The 22,385-nt window shown below is 37.3% G+C and overlaps 1 protein-coding gene across 2 annotated transcripts in view; it reads left to right on the top strand.

Moving 5' to 3' along the window:
- DYNC1LI2 (dynein cytoplasmic 1 light intermediate chain 2) overlaps window positions 1-17,195 on the top strand; it is a 28,725-nt gene extending 11,530 nt beyond the window's left edge. For both annotated transcript variants that reach the window (XM_056360726.1, XM_056360724.1), the window contains 9 exons: window positions 3,493-3,656; window positions 3,998-4,091; window positions 4,659-4,794; window positions 5,116-5,227; window positions 6,310-6,369; window positions 7,107-7,148; window positions 7,595-7,712; window positions 8,723-8,839; window positions 14,182-17,195. In XM_056360726.1, coding sequence (XP_056216701.1) covers window positions 3,493-3,656; window positions 3,998-4,091; window positions 4,659-4,794; window positions 5,116-5,227; window positions 6,310-6,369; window positions 7,107-7,148; window positions 7,595-7,712; window positions 8,723-8,839; window positions 14,182-14,288 — 950 coding nt within the window. In that variant the 3' untranslated portion in view covers window positions 14,289-17,195. The remainder of the gene's footprint in view (window positions 1-3,492; window positions 3,657-3,997; window positions 4,092-4,658; window positions 4,795-5,115; window positions 5,228-6,309; window positions 6,370-7,106; window positions 7,149-7,594; window positions 7,713-8,722; window positions 8,840-14,181) is intronic.
- Window positions 17,196-22,385: the final 5,190 nt, after the last annotated feature.

Here is a 22,385-nt window from a genome sequence, read left to right as displayed (position 1 = left end):
GTAAAGATGGTGCACAAAAAAGTTAAAAGCGGCATGAATTGATTATGGAACTTCGTAGAATATAAATATGGACTGATTGTCTCAGAAAAAGTTTGTGTTTCTCTTGTTCTGCTGTTCAGTGGTTTTGTTATCTATCTAGTTAAGTAAGTTGCAGTGTTTGTCTGCTGTTTCCATATTGCAGTTAAACAGTACTCCAAGACTGAGGATTTTATTGTTGGTAGAAAATTAAACTAAAGAATAAATGTGGGTTGTGTTCTTGGTGGTACTTTGAGTCAGTTCCTCCTGTGACACAAATGATACACCTGTTCTTGTTACAGTTAGCTTCCAGTAGCTTGTGTAAATAGTGAGAACAAAATAGTTCACTGGAAACTTGCATTCATTTGCTATATTAAATGCAAAAGCCTAAATAAAAGGCTCTTTACCTAGATAAGCCACGAGTTTCATAGATAAATCAGCACACTGTAGTGGATGTGTGATTTTTACAGCACATCGTCACTTGGTGATTATTTTTAAAATGTAATAGGCCATTCCTAGTGCTCGAGCGCATTGATAGGTACCAGAGTATTGATTTGTCAGATGAACTGGCTTTTTTTTTTTTTTTGGCTTCCCGTTTTATGTGCATCATCTTATCTCTATTTTCTGTTCAAAAAAACGTAAACCAAAGTTGTTTTCCCCTACTTCTTAATAAAGTAATTTCCCGTACCATATGGAATGTGATTTCTTAACATGAATTATGTGGAGGAGAAAATATTCATAGCTCACTAGCAAAAAGGGAGAGGAAAAGATTTGTGCAAGTCATTTGGATGTGCAATGGACTTTTTGTCCATTAAAAGTTTGAGAGTGGAGTTCAAGTGAGAAACAGATACGGGAGGTAAGGAAAAAGTATTAACTGACGTGAGCTTCTCTGTTAGCTGCTTGGATTGCAGTTTGTTCGTAAGAGGTAGTCTGGCAGCACTTGTGAAACAGGTTTACTTGGATGTAACAAGGCTTGGGAATGGGGGTTGAATGAGAGTCTTTAAAAGCGTTTAAGAGCCTATCACTAACAGCACTTAAACTGCTTCAATTGTGTATCGCTGTTGGACACAGTAGTATAACTTTCATCTTCTTGTAACTCTAGTAGTTACCTGTTCAGCGATGCCCTTGTTAAGGAAAGCTGTTTGCTGTAGCATTTCTCAGCCTCTAGCCAGAGATTAATGCCAGACAATATGCATTATTAACAATCCACGACACCATCTCCACGGTGAAGTTTTTTTTCTCCCTCCATGCATGGATCAACCAGAGTGAGGTATGGCCTCAGTGATGGCTGGTCTGTGATCCATGGTGTTTGGTACCGCTTACGCTTGGGGAGGGGGGAGAGTTGGGAATCTCAGCTCTCTGGGGTTATGGTCTTCATTCCCATTCAGCAGAAATTCGTGAGGGATGTGCCGTCAGATTTCTGAAGTTTCTACGATGCGTTTGCTATTATTCATCTTGGGGTATCTTGAATAATGATTGGTATCATGTTGTCGGTCTTACTGTTTTCAAGAGGGGTTTTTCTTTCCCAGATTTGAGGGGGTTTATACTATTTCAGGTATCTCAATAAAGAAAATTATTTTGTTTTCCTGCTTTGATACAAACAAAACCTAGGAAACTAATATGGTCTGATTAAAATGCTGTAGTAAATTGAGAACAGTATTGTCAGATATTCTTTTACATCTGATTAAGTCACGAGAGACCTATTTGAATGATGGTAGTGGATGTAAATGATGTTCCCTTAACTGCTGTAATACACTTGTCTTCAGTAGTTTGGTTGGTTGTTTTTTTTTTTTTCTATCCTGAGCTAGGCAGAGTTTGAGTAATTAAATAAGTACTTTTTTTAAACCCTTTTCAAGTTAAATGCTCTGGATTTAACTTGGTTTCTGTGAGAGTCAGTAAGCATATTTAATGTGCAGAATGTATAATAGCATTTTCATTTCCAGTTGCTGAGTATGAAGCAGTACTGGCGGAAAGCATCTCTTTGAAAGCATTGTTGTTTCCTCTCCACCAGAAGGCACTGCCTCCCCAAGTTTAAAAGCAACTGCATTCAAATTGTTTTTATTTAGTTCCTTGGGATACATTGAATTGGTGATTGGAAGTCTTGTGGTCTATATTTAATGTGTTTTTTTAAGTGTTTCTCTGGACTAGAGCTCTTGTTTTCCACAAGAATCACGCAATTTTCTATTTCAAATAAAAATTGTATATTACGCAGCTTTGAACAGAAGTGTTTTTCTGATCTTCCTTCCATGTGCCCGTTCTATTGCAGGAATGGTTCCTATTTTGAAAAGGTACAGTGACTCCATTTTGCAAGATTTGTATTGTAAACTTTTCTGAGGTTTTACGACTTCCTAAGCCTCAGAAGTATCAGATGCCCTGCAGTACGGTTGCAGTTCCTTCCCTGTCACATGGATGGATGTACTGAACAACACTCTCTTTGTGACTGTGCTGGAGACTGGGATCTTTTCTGAAGAGTTTTCCTTACCGTACGCACAGGCAGCCTGCTCCCACTGTTTCTGAAATAGACTCCTTCACGGGAGCAAAGCGCGGAGCTGTGCTTGCCTCTTGCCGGAGGGCTGATGGAGGAGGCCTCAGGTGGGATTGCCATGTGAGGGAGGGCCCTGGGCCTTGGGGAAGTGCTGTGCCAGGGAGCAGACACCTCCCGTGGGCAGGTTTATCTGGTCCATGGCTTTTATACTGAAAAAAAACCAAAAGCTGTAAGTTGCAGCCCAGTTTTGATAGAGTACATGGGGTCACTGTGCTTCCAGAATAGCATTAATACTATTTCTTAGGCACTTCAGTATTTAGTGAGTATTCCAATAACACTGAGTACTGTCACTGCCATAACATTAAAACACTGAAGAAAGCATCTAGTTTCCTCTGGACACCATTGTAGTTTTCCAGAATATAACGGAGTCTATTCAGATAACATTTAGAAGTCCTTGAGTCTGTACTTAAACAGTGTATTTTTTTTATATTTCTAGCACCAGACTGCTGCAGCAGAGGTATAAAGTAATAGAAACTTAAATTGTAGAATAGTTTCTAAGAACGAGTGACTGTTTTAGCTTGCTGTGTTCTGTGTCCATGTTACATTTTCACTATGCTTTCTTTTAAAACTGAGTACAAATTGCATTGCGTATAGGCTGTGTTGCTAAACTACATTTACATTTTCTGTTGTTGACTCCTGTATAATGAAATGCATTGAATTGAGGAATATGCATTTGTGTCTACTATAGCTCTTGCAGCTAGTTTGGATTATTTGTAATGGCTCCAAATTGCTCTTGATTTAGCTTGCTGTAAATTTTGGTGGAGGAGAATTGTTGTGTTTGAAGGGGCAACAAGGCTAAAGCTTGCATCATGTAGTGCCTCATTATAACAGGTGGGAAAACAAGGTGAGATTCCTAGTTAGTCATAGATTAATTACGGTTTAAAAAGAAGAACTAGTTCCTTTATTGTACCTTAAGATCTCTCTCTTAATAGTTATAAAGGAGTTTCAAGAGTATGTAGAACCTGAAGAAGGCTACCAAGGATCACCGCAGAGAAGAGGCCCTTCTGGCCAAGAGGATGAACACGTTTCTTTGCCACTTGGAGAAAATGTGCTGACTCATAACCTTGGTATTCCTGTGCTGGTAGTTTGTACAAAAGTGAGTTTTTAGTTCTGTTTGCTACTACAGAAAAGTTTAATTTACTTTTCTTTTAGAAGGCATGCTTTATACAGACATGCAAAATGAATTCTGGATTAATATTAAAGGTATTTATTTTAAAAGCAAACTTCTGCCATTAGTGTCAACTTTCAATTTTGCAGAAGGGGTAATAACCTTATAAATTATGTTAATTACTTGCTCTTTTGAGTTATTGGTGGCATTTTAAAGCCAAAGGCTCTAAGTAAATGTAATGTGTGTGTAGTATTAAGGAAGCTGTTTTATGATGTACTGGGATCAAATGACTGGGGTTTTCTCATTTTATTTTTCTCCCTTGCTTCCAGTGTGATGCAGTGAGCGTACTCGAGAAGGAGCATGATTACAGAGAAGAACACTTCGACTTCATTCAGTCACACATTCGTAGATTCTGCTTACAGTGTATCCTTTCCTGCAGTGAAGAGATTTGCTGTAATCTGGAAGCAAGAAAATATGTTTTAGTGTTGAATTGCACATAAAATTAATCTGAGAAATTGCCCTTCAAGATTGCTTGGTATTCAGTTTGTTACTGTGTAGCACTTGTTGTTTTGGAAATGTTGAGAAACGTGTAAAACTTCCAATAGGTTTTTAAATTGTGCATGGGAATTGGAACTTTTGTTCCTTTACAAAGGATTTGTCTTGTACTTTGTGAGGTGGTTTTCCTTGGTTTTCCCCTTGGAACTTGCAGTTCCCATATAAACTTGAGATCTCGGCAGTCTCGAGTTTTTTAATTTTTCAAAGGTAAGTGCTTGGGAGGGTAGGTAGCTTTTGTATATGTCAAAGAAAAGTATCATGAGTCTTCTCCTGTTCAACCTTCCTCTCCCTGAATACTAAATGGCTGTAGCTTTTGCCTTGAACTACTCCTCAAAATTAGGTCCAGCAGAGATATGTGTGCTCTCTCAAGTTTTGAAATTCTTACTATAGTTTAAAAAGTGTATCTTCCATAATTTTCCTTAAATACATAATCAGATGGAGCTGCCTTGATTTATACATCAGTTAAGGAGGAGAAGAACCTTGATCTGTTGTATAAGTACATTGTACATAAAACATATGGTTTTCAGTTTACCACACCTGCCTTAGTGGTAGAAAAGGATGCAGTTTTTATGTAAGTATAAGCAGCATGGTTTCGGAGTGTTTTCTGTTAAGCACTACACTTTTACAAGATATATATAGAAATAATTTGAATAGTTTGCGTTGTTCAAAAGCTTAATATGAGAGTCTTCTGAAATCCTGAATTAAAAAACTTAGTGCAAAAAACAACTTACTTGGGTTACTTGACTCAGAATATACCATTCTAGTTATTTAGTATCTTTGTAAGACTGGTGTGTAATAAAATTGCCTTGTTCAGATAGAGGGTAGTAAATAAATGGTCTCTGCAGAGGCGCTTTTAGTGACTGAAAAGGCATAGCTTTCCTTCTTTTTATAGACCTGCCGGTTGGGACAATGAAAAGAAAATTGCCATTTTACATGAAAACTTTACAACAGTGAAACCAGAAGATGCATATGAGGATTTCATTGTAAAACCTCCTGTAAGAAAGGTAAAAAAGGGGTAAATTCTTCCCTGCCCCCCACCCACAAAGTGCCGTTTGCTTGAATGGCTGCTAATAACTACTAATGTTGAAGAACTCCGAATTTAAATGTAATTTTTTTTGTGTGTATCCAAATGCATGAAACATTAAGCTTTCATTTTCCAGTTGTTTAAAATACTTCAAGCAAACATGGAAACCATTCACCTTACTGAATGAAAGGCAGTCCAAAAGTAACCATTTCACGTGAACCTTTTTGCACCTGTAGGGCAAAACCACTCTTTGAAAATGGGGAATATTGTTGTAGGACTTGAACAGTTTACACACGCAGACACACAGAGCATCGAGGTTACCATGTAAAGGCAAATACTGTGAAACAAGACGGTATATCGCTATTGCATTAACATATTATTAATGACAGATTTCTTCATGTAAGGCTTCATAAGAACAGTAAATAATCCATATAAATTCTGTATATTGCTAGTTTTGTGAGTATAGGCGCACAGGAATAGGAGAGATGTAAAATGGATAATACGGAAAATTGTAAATGAAAACTGTATTCTGGTCTGCGTTGGAAAGCTTCTTTTACAACTTTCTTACACACTTAACGTTTCCAGGGAAAGATCTAATCCTGTTGTTTGTAATTCATGGCACCTACAGGAAGTAATCATTGCTTAGTAGTAGTGCTGTGACTGGTAAGAGCTAGTGTAATGCTTTTGAGGGCCAAGGGATTGAGTGTGGGGTCTTGCGGAGTAAGGTAACATCAGGTATTTTAAGAGATACTGATGAGATTAAAACCTAAATTTTGAGGTGAATGTGGCTACTTTACAAGTACTCCTCTTGCTAGGAGAATACCCACAGGCTGGCTCAGTGCTAGTCTACTCCATTCACTTAAAATGCTTTTTTTTCAATTACAACTTCTTAAATGTTACTTACTCCTTTAAATGTGAAAGAAGTTGTGTTTTGTTTTTCTAAAAAGTAAAGAATGGTATTGAAGTTTTGCCTCTTTTTCTTTCCTTTTGATCACTAAAACACAAAACCAGTTACAGTATTCTCAATTTTTACTTCTAAAAACAAAATACTTTGTTCAACAGTTAGTCCACGATAAAGAGCTGGCAGCAGAAGATGAACAAGTATTTCTTATGAAGCAGCAGGTAAGAATGGAAGAATGAAAATAAGTCCTTACTAAAGATTTCAATTTAAGCTCTCTGTTGTTATTGCCTTTAGTTTTTCATTCCTCATTTAAATCACTAGGTAGCCACTTTTCAGCCTTGCAAATTCAGATGTAATTTTGAAATAAGTCTTTTCTTTATTTAAACAAATACCAGGAGAAAGTATAGCCACTTATCTGGGCAAGTTGAAAGGAAAATATGCTGAGAACAGAAATAATTTACATGTCACAGGAGAAACGCAAGAAGTCAAATTGAAATTTCACAACATAGATGTATTGATGTATAAAATATAAATACTTCTAAAATGTAACATCTTAGCACTGCAGTTTTCTAACAGCCAGAGGCTTGAAAGACTGTAGGGTGTCAAGTTGGTTATGCTGTATTTTGTTATTTTCTTTACTGCTCTATTTAAAAAACCTAACGATACTTTCCTATATAATTGATTATAAATATCGTAGAGGTTGCAGACCTTGGTGTTTATGGTTCTGACTTGCAGTTCTGGAAGGGCTGTGTAAGACAAAGGACTGCAGCTTATTTACTCCTTTTAACTGTCCTCTAGTGGTAAAGTCTGGAAGCATATAAATACCAAAGAGGAAGCCTGGAAATAGAAATAGGGGGAAAAAAATCAAAGAAATTAATGATTAGTCAGCTTCACTCTATATTATTCCTTTATATTTTTCTGAAATATATTTAATATTCCAAATATGTTGTTTTTGCAGTCATTCCTTGCCAAACAGCCAGCAACGCCTACAAGAGCATCAGTAAGTAGATCCAAGAGAAGAGTAGGAGGTGTTTTGTTCCCTTCTAGGGAAGAGGGAATGATTCTAACCTGTAGAAGTTCGTTTTGTAAATGAAAATGTAAAATACATAATCGCCCCAGACGGCAGAAAGTAATTAAAAAAAAATAAAAAAAAGTGGCAATACTTAAAAATGTTGCCTATAAATTACTTCATTCTAATTCACTGTGGAAACAGAAATACCTGACAATTATTGAACTGAAAATTTCCTGTAGGGATTCATCCTTTCTTTTAGTGGAGGCACATGCCCAGAATAACTGTTGTTTTGTTTTGTATTTTTGTTTCCCTAGTGTGCATACACTACAGTGCTAATATAAAGGTTTTAAAAGTAACTTGTGTGTAATGTAACATTTGCTTTATGTAACTAACCCACTTAAGTTCTGATTTGTGTGATTTGGACTTTTTTTAAGGAATCTCCTGCAAGAGGCCCTGCAGGATCCCCAAGAACTCAAGGCAGAGCTGGTCCTGCCAATGTACCCAGTGCCTCACCAATAACATCAGTTAAGAAACCAGATCCAAATATTAAAAGTATGAATAAGCATTTTACTGTTGGTTTTTTTTTTTCCTTCAAAAAATAAATCCTGTTTTGTAGAAAGATTTTGGAAATTTATGTACTAATGGTATAGTTAGTTTAATAACAGGAATGAGTTAATGACAGAGCTTCAGGTTTTCTTTTTTTCTTCTTTTTGTCATTCATATGACTTGAAGTAGAGTTCTGCTACTGCCAAGCAGTCAGAGTTCAAATGCATTATTTCCCTAATATTTGCCTAAATATGCTTATTATGCATCAGTTGGATTATTAGAGTGAGGACTGCTGTAAACTACATGCAGTTTTATACTTCTTATTACTGTTCTGGAATCCACAATGAAACTTGTTCTTCTACTAAACCCTCTCTAGAATGTCATTTTCTAAAGTACATGGAATAACTTGGAAATTATTTTTCCAAACCTTTGCACACCCTCAGCCCTAAGGTGGAGCTCCACATTGCTGAGTGGTTTCTTTCCTCTCTGTATTAAGAAGGTTGGTAGCACTGGTGTTTTTTTTAATTGCGCGCTGTGGTGTCATACCTCACTTCCAGTGGATAAAGTACTCATGCAGTTGTAGATCGTGTCTTATTGCTGTGTATCCAAGTTCTGATTTATGAAAAGTAACGTGGCATTTAAGACTGCACTAAAATGGCTGTGCGACTTGTGCAAGGCTTACAAATCTTTAAATTGTACATTCATACTTAATGCTTTCTTTCTTGGCTTCTACATTTAGAAAAAACAAAAGCATACAAATAATTAGATTAAAATTCTGTGAAACCCCCGTATTCCAGAAGAGCAGTAATATGCTTTCAGTCATCTCTGACTTTGCCGAAGAATGCAAAGGACTACTGTCTTTAAATTGAGCAGGGAAAGACTTTCTCATATTTGAGGCTTATTTCCTTGATTGGTAAGAGAGTTAGTTATGTGTGTATGTAAAAAACCAAGTTCTGTCATTTACCACCAATAACTATTCTGTGGTATATAGATGTATGTATTTGTTTTTTATTTAGATAATGCTGCAAGTGAAGGTGTCTTGGCTAGTTTCTTCAACAGTCTCTTGAGCAAAAAGACTGGTTCTCCTGGGAGTCCTGGTGCTGGAGGAGTGCAAAGTACAGCCAAGAAATCAGGTACTGGACTTGTTATTGCAGGCTGGTTTGTAGCTTTTTAGTATTTGGCCCACATTGGTCAAACTGTGCATATCTTCTAAACTGGTCAGTGAAGTGACAGACCTTGACTGATGACAATGCCAAAATGTGTAGTCTTTAAAAAAAAGAACTAAACTACTGCAATTTCACAACTCCAGGGCTTCTGTTAAGCCTGCTACATCTTGATTCTTTGACCGAAGTTATATTGCTGGATTATAAATTACATTTGAGTCTTGGTCATATTCAGAAAATGCTGATTCCATTTTTTTACTTGAGAATTCCTTCCTCTCTTGAGACTTAACTTGTTGCTTAAAGGATGTGCAGTTTATTGGGTTTGGACTGTAGTTTCCAGTCAAACGATTGAAATCTCTCCAGAGTTCAAGTTTAAATGAATTACTGTTTATGACAGCTTGAAGTTATTCTCTCATAAATTAATTAGTATTTTATTGTGATCCAACACAACTGGTAAGACTGATCAAGTGGATTTGTTCTGTGTATGGGACTAAGACTGCATTGTATGAGATTATTTGCTGATAAGTAATTGCACTGTTTAGGTGAAAATCGAGAAACCCATCAGAATACTTGGCACCTATACAAAACTCAGTGTTGTGAAATGCATGGTTGTTCCACCTGATAGTAGAAATTTACTGTTTTGATTTTTTAACTGTTTCTTTTTGAGGCTGGCTTTCCCATCACACTTAGCATTCAGGAGCCTTCCTTACAGAATTATTTTACTACTATATTATTGATAGATATTCTACTTCTGATCCCAAACTTGTTAGATCATGTAAAATTTAATGGTGACGCCAAACCTGTGGTTTCTGATGCTTAGAGGAGAGTGTGAGGCCCAGCCAGACATTCTGAACTGGAAATGAAAAGTATTTGATGCCAGCCACAGTGATGATATTGCCAGTGAGAGAACCAGAGCAGTTGTTGGAGTGTGGGTCTTTGAACTGAAACTATTCCTAGAGAGGAGGCATAAGGATTTATTTGAAAATGGCTAGAATTTGGCTTATGGGAAGTCAATTATTTTGTTGGGGTTTTTTCATTATAGCATGATGAATTCTCTAATTTATCTTTAGTAAATTCATTTATAGTAAAGATAATAATTAAAGAATTATTTGTATTCGATTATTTGCATATTATTATTGTATCTACATTATAACAATATTTAATCAATTCTTTGTTGATCCAGAATGCCTTCTTCGGCTAAACACTGAAAGGTGTCTCCTGCTTCATCAAGTGCAGCTTCATGCTATTGCTGACCACAACGTCACGTTAACTGTTTTTATAGAAATAGGACTAGAAATATTTTTTAGGAATTACTTTATCCACGCTCTTCATCTAAAGCAGAATCAGTTAGGGAGTTCCTGGCTAGCAATTAAAAGCAAACAAACTCTGAAATAAAAGGTGTAATGTCATCTCTCCTGGAAGACAATTAACAAGTACTTAATTTCTTAGTTATTTTTTCTCTTGTACAGTCGGTGTTTCTTAATCCCTGTACTATTGTCTTGTTTGAGTTGGGGCAGGGGTCTGTGTTGCCCCCTTTCTGTTTGCAGCAGCCTTTTGCCTGTGGGAAAGCTGTTACCCTTTTGCCTGCGACTTTTGTCTGGACTACAAAAATACGCTTCTGCTGGCCTTTGCTCACAGGACATGTTCTCACAACTCTGATAATTCTTACTGTTCTGCTTTGGACTGTCTACTCCGATGACCTGTTTCTTTTGGTGCTCAGAAATGACTGCAGTATTTCAGACAAGGCTTTGTCTGCCCTAAATAGGGGTTACTTAATCCATGTTATGTGTTGTGCTTCTGTTTAGACATCACAGTGTGATGCAAATTTTTTTTGTATTTGTGTGGTACTGGTCAGGGTTTGTTGTAACAATACAGCCGGTTTAATACAATTCCTGCCTCCTAGTAGGAGGTTTTCTAGTCTGTATAAATTACCTTAGTACTTCAGAAGGTCATATGTTTGCTTGATCGCTGGTTTCCATTCTATTACTATGCACCACTTTGATAATATTTATATAAATAACATTTGACCTCCGATGCTGTCTTTCAAAATCCTTTGTAGTCCCTTCAAGCGTGCTTGCCTACATATCTGGTATCTTCAACAGTTGGACAGGGTGGACTGCTGAGTAAAAATAATGACTAGTACTATGGATAACTACCGGGTGATTTTAAGAATTACAATACACTTATTTTTCTGAAATATCCAGACTGGTTTTTTTTCTAGTTTATTTATATGAAGGTTATGTGAGATGTGATATGGACCACTTCTCCCTTCTCCACAGGACCTGTTATCCTATCATAGAAAGAAATTTGGTTGGCTTGACACAACTTGTTGGTAACAGATCCATGTTGATTGTTGTGCTGGTAGGCTGTTCGTAAGCACCTAAAACATAATTGCAATTGCTGGAAAAAATACTAGAGTAAAAACTAACTAGTCTGTTATGGGCTTTATTCTTTACTCTTTCAGTCTTATAGAACATCATGTGCCTTTCAGGAGTTTTCAAAGATAACAAATGGCTATGTGTACCATCCCCACCTCCCCTCCCTTGTGTCAGCATTAACTTCTAATTTAAATAAATTATTTATCTCCTGAAACATCTAGAGACAGCAGTCATACATCCTTTCTTAACTTGTTTTGTTAGACTAAATTAGACAAGTTCTCTTCTAGTGTTCTGTTAGAGGCTGAGCTCTGTTTTCCCTACTAGTTTCTTCTTCATTAGTTCCCATCGTTGGCTTATCTTTTCTTGAACATGGGTGATTAGAAATGTATGCAGTGCTCCAGATATATCTCATTGTAGTGCCTGGTACAGCAGTTCTCTCTCTTTGGTGGAAGCACTTCTCCTGAGTGATCTCAAGGTCGCAGTTGGCTTTTCTTGGCTGCATCAAGTTGGCAGCTCACGCTCATTCCCTGACTTTTGGAACAGAACAGTCGGCTTTCCCTCACAGCAGAATATGCCTGTTCCTTGTCAGCTGATGCGCTCACATCTTATATTCAACCAATATAAGATTAAACTTTCCCAAGAAGGTAAGGGCTCCCAATGTTGGTATCTGAAAAGCTCTTTTTGATTTTTCTAAGGTGCTGGTGGTAACATAAAAGATTACTTGCTTTATTGTGGAAGAGTTTAGAAGAATATCTTGGAGAAAGCATTTATGGCAGCATCCTCTGTGCAAGTAAATGTACTAAAATGATCTTTGTAGGCATGTTAAATGTCTAATCTCAACTGTTTAAAGAGCTCTGACTCTTCAGAAGGGTGACACTAAAAATACCTAGCTTTAAAGAGACCGTCTGTTTCTCCCACAGCTGTGAATGTCCTGTGGTTGAAATGCTGAGGTTCTGTCACAGGAGGAGGTTGTGGATCTCAACATACTGGTCAGCATAGTTGGTTGATTGGTTTCTGCCCTGTCAATTCTTGAGAGAACGCTGTCATCTGGGCGGATGCTGCTATGTCATGTCCGTTTTCCATGCTGTGTAATTCCTCAGCCATCTTACCTCTGTGTTTCTGGACTGTCTTTCTTCCATGTGTTGATTATGATACTTCAAAGAACTTCAGTTGGTCGTTTCTGTGGTGGACTGTTTTGCTTCACATGGACTTCTAGACTTAAAAAGTTATTTCATTTATATTCACAGGAAGATCATTTGCCTCCACCCTTCTATTCCTGTGCAGTAGAGAAAGAACTAGAGTTCCCTGCTTTTGCTCTAATCTAAGGGAGAATGCATATAATTGTGTAGAACCCATCTAACTGAGTAAGGCCATTACCATCCTTGACAGTGCTTTGTAGGGAAACTGAAAGCAAGTATTAGTTTAATTTATAATGGAGGGGAGATTTTTATTTTCTTAAAAACTGCTCCTTGTATTTCTTCTCCTTTTGAAAAGTGCTCACCCGTGGTGGTGGTAAAGGGGAGTGTGTAAACCTACACATCACTGAACAGCTTGGCAATGTTTTTCCTGTCCAGTGTGGGATAGTTGCAGGAGACAGCTGCTTGGTATTATTTTGGAGACTTAAGTATCCAGTTCATCTAGCATTAAAAAAATATAAATTTTTTGTTTAGACCTACAAACCTTTTGATTGGGCAAGAACTTTGTGCGTTTTTTTTAAAATTGTTTTAGGGTTTAAGTTGTTTTAACTCTAAGGTACCATTAGTCTACATGTAAAGTGTTTTGTATTGTAAGTTACATGTTAAGTTACAAGTTAATGTACTAATTTTTAATTTTGTTTAAATACTCATGCTTTGAGTAGATGCTGTTAAGAGTACTGTAGATGACTAGTGCTTGGATCTAAAACCTCTATAGTGATTAAAGGTAACCTTTTAATGTGGTCATGTCTTTGTACTGTGGAAAAAAACACTTAAATCTCTAACAGTCAAATCTTGCCTTCTTAATGTTTTCAGCATGTACCCTGGAAAAAATCCACCTAATATTTCACACACATTTGAGCTGGAAAACAGATGCTTGTTAAATTCTTTGGCTATGTAAGGAAGCTGTACATGGTTATATAATCTAGTTTTTGTCTAAAAATACAGCTTTTTAATCTTAAATGCTTGTATGCTCTAAGCATTAGAATATATTGTTCCAATTTTAGTGATTAATTTGTCTGTGGGTTTATAATTTTCAGAATGAGAGAATTAAACTGATGGTTCAGTTAGATTTGTTAAGAAGTTTTGAGTCTAATATAAAAATGTAAGATACGCCTTTCCATGAAATACTTCAGTGTGTCTGTTTCCAATTGAAGAAGTCCTTTGAAATGACTGCTCTGAGATATTACATGAATATGCAATTCATGTCCCCTTTTTTAAGGGAAACATTGTCTGCAGACGTAAAAGAGTTCTTCCTGTGAGTTGTTTAATACTAAAATACAGCAAGTGTGTGACCAAACAAATGTGATTTTTATAGCAGGTGTCCTATGTACCTTGGAAAACTTGGATAAAAACTAAATAAATAATATATTTTTTTTAAATAAAAGGCCTTGCTATCAATACTAACAATAAAATTGTATACAGGTGATTTTTATAGAAAATTCTAAATGACCTGATTTTTAAAATTCTAAAACAGCAACTAAGATATATCACAGATATTTTTGTGCTTCATGCTAATGCATTTCATCCCTTTAAACCTTAATATTTATCAGTCTTCATTGGTACACAGGCATTATCTTGCATTGTGTCAGGCCCTGCGTTCTCGAAAAGGTGGCAGAATAATGAGAAAATAAATAATATATTGTCATATAAAAGTAATTTTATGAATACTTGTACTCATTGGTTAAAACATTTCATTGAAATGAAGATTGCTTTAACCTTGTCCTTTTTTTCTTTTTAGGACAAAAAACAGTTTTGACAAATGTTCAAGAGGAACTGGATAGGATGACTCGCAAGCCAGACTCTATGGTAACAACAAACTCTCCTCCAACAGAGAATGAAGCTTGATAGCGCATAAAAAAATGCATATGTAAATGACCAAATAACTATGTATATTGATCTGATAAGACCAGGAATTTTCTGCTATGGCAGATGCTATCAGTTTTCTTGGGGCAGGGGAAATGAGCTTACTACATCATTGCCTTGTCCCGGTAAAAAGTGCACATTCAGGAAGTTTGCATATAAAATCCCTCTGTATAAGATAACCATTTAGAGTTTATATAGGGCAATTCTTTTGGTTTTGGAGGTAAGCAGGTGCAGCTGCATTTCCTGTTGTGAAGAACACAGAGAAGCAAAATGGAGAATTCTTATTAAAATACTACTACTGACTGCACACGAGGCAAGAAAGAGAAATGAAATCCTCTTTTGGAGTTACTGGAATTGGCTACTTGTATGTTTGCAAATGCATTATATTCTTGGAGTGGTGGTGGTGGTAGTGGTGGTGTAACAGAGCATTAATTAGGTGAAAGAAGCCTAGGTAGGGAATGGAGCCCTAAAAGGGGAGAAACAGATTTGGGACAGCGAGAAACTAGAATGTTGGACTGACTGGAGAGGAGCAATGTTGTTAAATCCTGTGTTTCACATAGGGTAAATAATCACTGTTTTAAAAAGACTACTTTACATTGGAGAGTTCCAGGCCAAACACTAAGCATCATGGGAATTTATTCTTGTTATAAATCTCGTTTTAGTTTTTGAAGAAGTCTTAAAGAGTGTGGATGCCCTTTATGGTGTAGCTGACAAAGGGAGAAACTATAACTTGTTTAGATCCAAGTGCCTGGCACAGTGTGTGATGTGTCTTTAGAAGGTGCTTGAACTTATTGTGCACTGTAGTACAAACAGTCACTGTTTGGTTTTATTTTAAAATCAGTAGTTTGGCAATTTGTATTTAATTTTAAGTCCTGTTTTCTGATAGCTTCTGCCTTTTTTTATGCCAAGAGGCTAGCCTATGAAGAGCGGTGGGTGACGTATCATTTTCCCATAATGAAATGTGCTACAGAACACTCTCAGTATTTTTCTTTTTCTTACTTTTTGTAACTAAATATTAGCTACCAAGCTAAAATTGTTTCCTGCCTTAACACCTGTGGAGGTTTTTCAAAAAAACTTTCAAGGCCCTACTCCCAACCACATCTGCTGCAGGTGCAGCCAACTCCAGTTCTGAAGGCAACCTAAAAAGTATGAATGTGTACATGATGGACATACTCAATAACTTGTTCTGTTATTTTCTTTAATGTAGCATTTCATTTGGAAAGATGGATTGTGGTTGTCCCCGTTCTCTAACGGAGCTCTGTCCACATTCACGTAAAACCATGATTCTGTAAAAGCAAACCTGCTATGGTTACTGAAATGGCACTTTGATTTTTATATATGGTATGCTTGTTTTACATGTACACACTACCATAAATTAAAAATACTAAGCATATTCTGTGCTCTTAATGCTGAAGGGAAAAACCACAATTTGAATTATGCAGAGTTTACTTTTTATTGATATGAACTTGTTGTACTAAATCTGATGTCTGGATATAACTTCCCTAATATATATTGTTACTCAAATATACAGAACTAGATTGACCACTAACACAGTACTGGATGTTAACTTCAAATCCTATGTTACATCAAGAGGCTGTTCTTGTAAGTCTGTCTAAGCATTATCTAGAAAGCTAAGAGTATTTACTTGCCTCTTTGACAAACATTAACATGAGTATGTTATTTGTGCCAGTTTTTTTGTTGAAAATACTATTGTATTTTATTTTTTACTTCTTTTTTTTAATGAACGGTATGACCTGAAGTTATACAGTTGTCTAGATAACGGTTAGACTAAGACTGTGGCTGGCTGGCGGGTAATGTGGATGTACTTGCTGGTATAATGGGTGCCAGCTGCAAGTTACCACACCAGAAGAAGTAATTACACACTGTCCTTCTGACACTGAAAATTGAGATTGGAGACTAAAACGTCAAAAACCTGACAGGAAAATTGAAAAAAATGTGTGATCGTAATGGGATATAGTTTGAAAACCTCAGTCTGAAACTGCATTTTTTTGTTATCTAACCTGATAAGCACTTTCTCTAGTTATATGGCTAAAACTTAAAATCTAAGTACTTTCCCGTTCTATGAAAATGTTAAATAGACAAAAATTGATCAAAACTGATAATGCATGATAACTTACCAGCTTTGCAGAAAGATGCTTCTGACAAAACAAACAGATTTCCGTTTTCTAATTGCAAGTGAATGCTCCTAGTTTATTGAACAAAAGTTGTGAGTAATGTAGCATCCTGTGGTTGCCAAAGCCTGTCAACTTTGGTGAGCTGCACAGTTGTTATTCTGGTGTCTTCAAGCATTGGAACCAAAGGCCAAATTGCAAACAGCCTTTACATTTTCAAGTGAAACTTCATTTTATTTGCAGATACACTTGTATGGTAGACTGTTTAAACTATTATGTGACTATATTTATATGCATTATAGTGACTGCATCTACTGTTCACGTTTAAACTTAAGAAAACAAAAGATGAAAGCATTCAACTTGAAGCAAATAGAGAAGTTTAAAGATTGGCCCTCCATGAAAATGCTGTGGTTATGCTGCTTGATTTTAAGTTTGCACTTTTTTTATTGGCATTTAAAACTGTTTAAACTGAACAGAATTTCGTATTTTATTTAATTTAACTACGTTTAAGGTGACTGCTCTGTACATCATGAACTTAACAATATACATGCTGTAAATGAAAGTTCACTGTCCTGTATACTAAGTTTATTGGGTTTTTTTCCAACTTACAATTAGGACTGCAAATGTATGAAACAAACCTTAGTCCAGTTGTATGGCTTTAACCAGGTGCAGTATGCAGTCATGTGGAATCTTGCTTTCTAGTGCTGGCAAAATGAGGACGTCTTTACTGGCTTCAATAAACACGAATCCAGACTGCTTTATGTTGTGCTGCTTGGTTGTTTTTAAGATCTCCCTTCTAGAGGTCTTTCCGTGGGAGCAGAATATTGGTGAGTTCTGTGAACAGGAGAAATAAGTTGAATAAGAAAAAAGGCTTTTACAGTTGTGTACCTGGATGATAACTTCCTTCTGGGGAGTTCTTGTACCAGCCTTTGCTAATGCAGCTCCTCTCTGGCATTCAGCGCATGCACATTGTGTAAGTAAAGCAAAGCTGGTATAGCTACGTTTGCACAGAGGTGTGCTCGTGATAGCTTACACCTTAACAGTTCGGTTAGCAGAACTGGTTTTGATGCAAAATATTTGTGCTCATATATTTGATCTCATATATTTCATGAGAATGGGGAAACAATTGCGTATCTTCCCAGGTTAAGATGTATACCTTCTAATTTATTTTGTGGAATACTGTATCCAAGCAGAGCAGTGGTCCTAAATTTGCATCCAGGTTATGAGAACTCAAGGAGTAAATTGCTTGAATGGTGCAAATGCCTTTTCTCTGCCAATAGCAAAACTAAGTTTTCTCCCTTTGGTGGGTGTAACAAGTTCTTCCTAGTAGGCATATAAGGAGTAGACTGATTAAATTAGGATTCTACTTGTTTACTTCAATTGCTACTTTAACTGGATGCCTGTATATTCCCCTACATTGCTTGAAGTTCTAGTTATTAATGTTTCTTGAGTCACCTTGCCTCTGAAATGCAAAGCAGCTAGGCTTTGGGTTTCTAAAATACGTAGTTTCTCTAGAAGTGAAAACTTATGAGGCCATGAAACAATTGTGAATTTAGAATTGCCATAATGCTTTATGTTTTAATGGGTTCCTTAACGCAAATAATTAATTTTAGCCCTTTAAGATGGCATTTAGAAAATATTAGAATTAGAAATTACTTTGGAAGGAAACTAAATGAAGACTTCATCTCCAGATGTGTGCTGAGGTTGAAAGTGACTTTCGTCAGAAAGACCATAACAGTGGATTTAAATGCAAGAGTGCCCTTGTAACTCTTATCTTCACTTTGCTGCTGTTCAACTGTAATTTGTTTTTTTGAAACCAAAATGTCTTCAAGTCTTTAAAAAATAATAATGGGATAATAAGGTTTTGGTGTGGAAAAACATCTCGCTGGAGGGTCTAAGCTACTCTTACAAGATGAATCTTTCACTGCCTCTGCTGTTCCAGATGGTGGTGGTACCTCCTCTGTCTTTTTAGCTATGGCAGGATTTTGGTAGGGAGCGAACTTCTCAGATAAGAACCTGTGCTCGGATAAAATCGTCAGTTTCTGAGTCTTTGTAGTTCAAATACCTACAAGGAAAAGGCTGTAGAATTTGTGAGGTTGTTACTGACCTAAACCAGACTCTTGTTGTCTGGGTAGGTATGTAGAGCTGCATGGAATATGTAAATTGAATGTTTAGCACCAAAAGCAGAACTTGTCTATTAGCGGGCAGTGTTAATTCCAAAAGCACAGTTTTGCTGGAATTCAGTTTCCCCTTCAAGGAAGCATTGACATAAAAATTCCAGCCTGTTTTACTACAGCCTTCATAGTAATTAATTACTTCTTCTCTGATCCACTCAGATTGTGTGGAGAAGATGATGTAAGCACAAATAATTAAGAAAGCCAACAGTCTGAATTAATGCTTTGGGAGACCACATGGCTCTGGTTTCACACACATCTGAGCTTTCTGCAGTCGAATGTAACTGTAGGTTATAAACAGGCATTTGATGTACTGGGAGTCGCAGAGGTGCAGGTGAGGGTGGAACCTGATCTAGCATGCTTCCTTTGCTCTGGAGAAGCGCAACAAAGCGAGCTCTGACTTGCACATGTACATCAATGCCTTTTGAAATTCAGATGCTTAAAAAAATAGCTCAAGGAAGTTAATTTTCTAAATGGAGTGCTTCACAAGTGGTAGTATAAATGTGGTGGTAGAATGCTTCAAAATCATGCGTGTCTCCGTAAACCTTAAGTGTAGGGCACCTAATTCTGCTTTTAACTGGCTTACAGCCACCCACCCCCAAATTAGTAGTATTAGCACCTTAGACATTTCTTTTGCCAAATACAGCAATGGACTGAAGAGCGTGGTGCTGATGTTTAGAAATACCTGATGCAAAAGATTTGACTTGTCAGTGTAAGTTGGTAAGTAGCAATGTTGCCCTCTGAAGCAGCTATGCAATCACTTTGGTCTGTGTACTGGAGGGGTTATATGAAACTACGCTAAGTTACGTGCAGGAGGTCTGGGAGATAATGTAAACAAGGGAAGCTGTCACTTTTCTCTGCTGCCTTTGTTTGCAGGCTTTCTGTGTGGCAGAATCAGCGTTGCTAGCTGTAACTTTTTCTCTGAAGAAGAAGGTCCTTGACTCCCCTCTCCCTGACAATTAATTATAATTACATGTTGCTGAAAGTTTCTGGAGATGAAATGTGCCAAGTCCAGAAGGTGGCAGACATGGGATCAGTGCCTGTAGGTAATGCTGCTTAGCGTGCTGTTGCAAGATGCCATATGCATTGCTTGTGATGTTCCCTTAATAATTCTTGTTTGGCAGATTTTTATTGCTTTTTATTTGCTAAGTCTCATTTCTTTTTTTGCTAAGTCTCTTTCAAAGAGTGAATTGCTGAATTTTTCCCAAACAAAAGCAGTTTCATTCAGTTCTAAGCATTCTGTTAATATGGGTTAAGCTTTTTTTCTTTCTAATTTTGAGTTGTCTTAAGACACTCTGGTTTCTTTCTTCTAAAAGGAAACTGTTGGATCTGTGCACAAGAAGGCCGAACTAGGTTGTGCAAGCTGCCTTTGAAAAGTGTCTGATTTTTCAGTGTGAATATTTACTAATGTTACTGTTGATACCTGTTTGTATGTTACACTCAGTGTAGCTGTGACATATGTAAAAATGTCATCTTTCTCTCAGACTTGCCAAATGCTTAAAACCAAAAAAGAATCCTTCAGAATATACCAGAAAGGTGATTGCAACTAAAAGGTGCTATGAATAGTCTTGCATGGATATGCATAAGAATGTGCAGTAAAATAAAGAAAATAAAAGAAAAGGAAACATGCAATTGTAAATCTCTGGCACGCAGCTTACCAGATGGACACCATTCCAAAAACCAGGCACTTTCCTTTTGGAGAGGGAATGAAATGGCAGCATTAGAATTGAGTTAATTGATATAACAGAGGGAAAAAGACCACTGAAAAGATAATGGATGGAGGTGGGTACTGAGGCTTGGACCACATCAACCTTACATACTGTTCACCGGACTCTGAATTTGAGTGACTAGAGGACAGAGTACTCTTGACTTGGGTGCATTGGCTGAAGAGACTGGCTACAATTTTTGTCTTGCCTGTTTCCCTCTGTGAGCCCAGCCACGTTTTTGGTCTGACACCAGCCCTTCGACTGTCCTGCAAGGCAGAGTGGGACAGGCAGCAAACCTGACCCAGGGACAGCGAGTTCACAGTATGGTCCCAGTGCGAACAGGGATGGTGGGCACGTGTTGTAGCAGGGCAGTATGTGCCTAGGCAGAGGCTCCGTAATTAAAGTTTGCATCTGAACACAGGCTTGACACGGTTTGGTTTCAGCACAAACTTGGATGTCGCACTCAAGTTTTAATGACCGTATTGTCTTAAATAGTAGGATAAAGGTGGAGATGAATGTTACTTGCTGTGGTTTGTTAATAAAAACTGGTTTACACTGGTAATAAATCACTGAGTACTACAAATTAAAACCTCTCTTCCAGAGGAATCAATTGCTTATCTATGAAGGACTTAGTATACTGACTATGCTTTGGAGATTATTAGAAAGTAAAGATGTTCAAAAATTTCAGGTGATCTGAAAGACTTCAGTTCCTGTGCCTGGAGGCAGAAAGGGAGAAATAGGAAAAAAATTCCATTTTATTAAAGATCAGTCACTGACTGCACAGAAAATCCCTTAAATCCAAAACAAAGGCAAAAAGGCTAGGGGGAGAGCTCTTGGTACTTGCAGCCAAACCCTGAACTGGATTTGTCTCGCTTAGGTGTGGAGGTCAGTCAGGAGAGTGACAGGCTGCCATCATCTGTGTTGTCATCTCCCTGCATGACTCGGCAGCTGTCAGCTGACACTATCCTTCAGTAACAGTTGTGAGTTCCAGTTGTAATGGGCTGGGTTTGGAACAACTGAGCGGTATGTTAGCCTTTGATACATGTAAGAGATGACGGTTCCTGAATTAATACTGAAATTTGTGTATGTTACAAACCTGAAATGTTACAGGTTTATTTTCCTGGAAAAAGCACAGGTGCCCCAGAAAAATACTGGATTGTCAGTAGGCAGCTATAATTGGTGACTGTTTAACTAGCTGTATTAGCCTGTTTTGACCCATAACCTTGCAATGCTGTTTTGCTGGGCTGAGAAATTGCCGGTGAGACTGGCAGAATCTGAAATATTTCAAATTTAGCAAAAGCCCGTCAAAAACTCTGCGAGTCATCTGTTAGCTGAACGGAAGTACAACACAACTATTAAAGAGAATGAAGTCATATCTTAAATACTTTCAGCACTGCTTCCTCTGCTTTTGTGTTTCTTCTGTCCTGTTCTACTCCCTCCTCAAAAATAACGTAAATCTTTTGGTCAACTTCAGTAACAAGAAAGATCTCACAGATAAGCTGGCTTAGTACTAGTTGCATGAAAATTAGCGGCGTGGTGGAGACAATAAATCCAAAGATTTCCTCTGCTTTAGGTAGGGATCGCCAAGTCAGTTTGGCTAGTTCACAGGCGAGACATGCCAAACAAAAATCTGTCGGTCTGCACACATGGAACCTGGCATAGCACTTGCTTCCTCTTGCTCAAGCAGTAGTTCGAGGACATAAATAGGAGCTAAGCCTGCTGTGTGTGAAAAGGGACCCTTGGGAGGGTGCTGGGTCATTGGGCTCGGTGGGAGGGGTGAGGTGGGGAAGGTGGGAAGAGAAGACATAAGTCTGCAAGGAATCAGGATTTATTAGTTCCGCTGTGTATGGCTTTGTAGAGTTGGGGCCATATGCCTGCCTTGAGTTTATAGCCAGTGATGGAAGACTTGAAATTATTTTTCCTGTTTAAAAAAAGAAAGAAAATGAAAAAAAAAAAATACTCTGGGCGGGAATGAGCCAAATTAGCTGAATATAAAGTTCTGTCGTATGGAGTAATTAAGTGCTGTTGAAAAACAGGGATATTCTTTGAACTGTTGTTGTGTTAGGT

The sequence above is a fragment of the Falco biarmicus genome, chromosome 15, assembly GCF_023638135.1.
Source record: "Falco biarmicus isolate bFalBia1 chromosome 15, bFalBia1.pri, whole genome shotgun sequence".
In the NCBI taxonomy this organism is placed as follows: domain Eukaryota; kingdom Metazoa; phylum Chordata; class Aves; order Falconiformes; family Falconidae; genus Falco; species Falco biarmicus.
The sequence above is the reverse complement of the archived record's forward strand: the minus strand, read 5'-3'. Positions and strand labels throughout refer to the sequence as shown.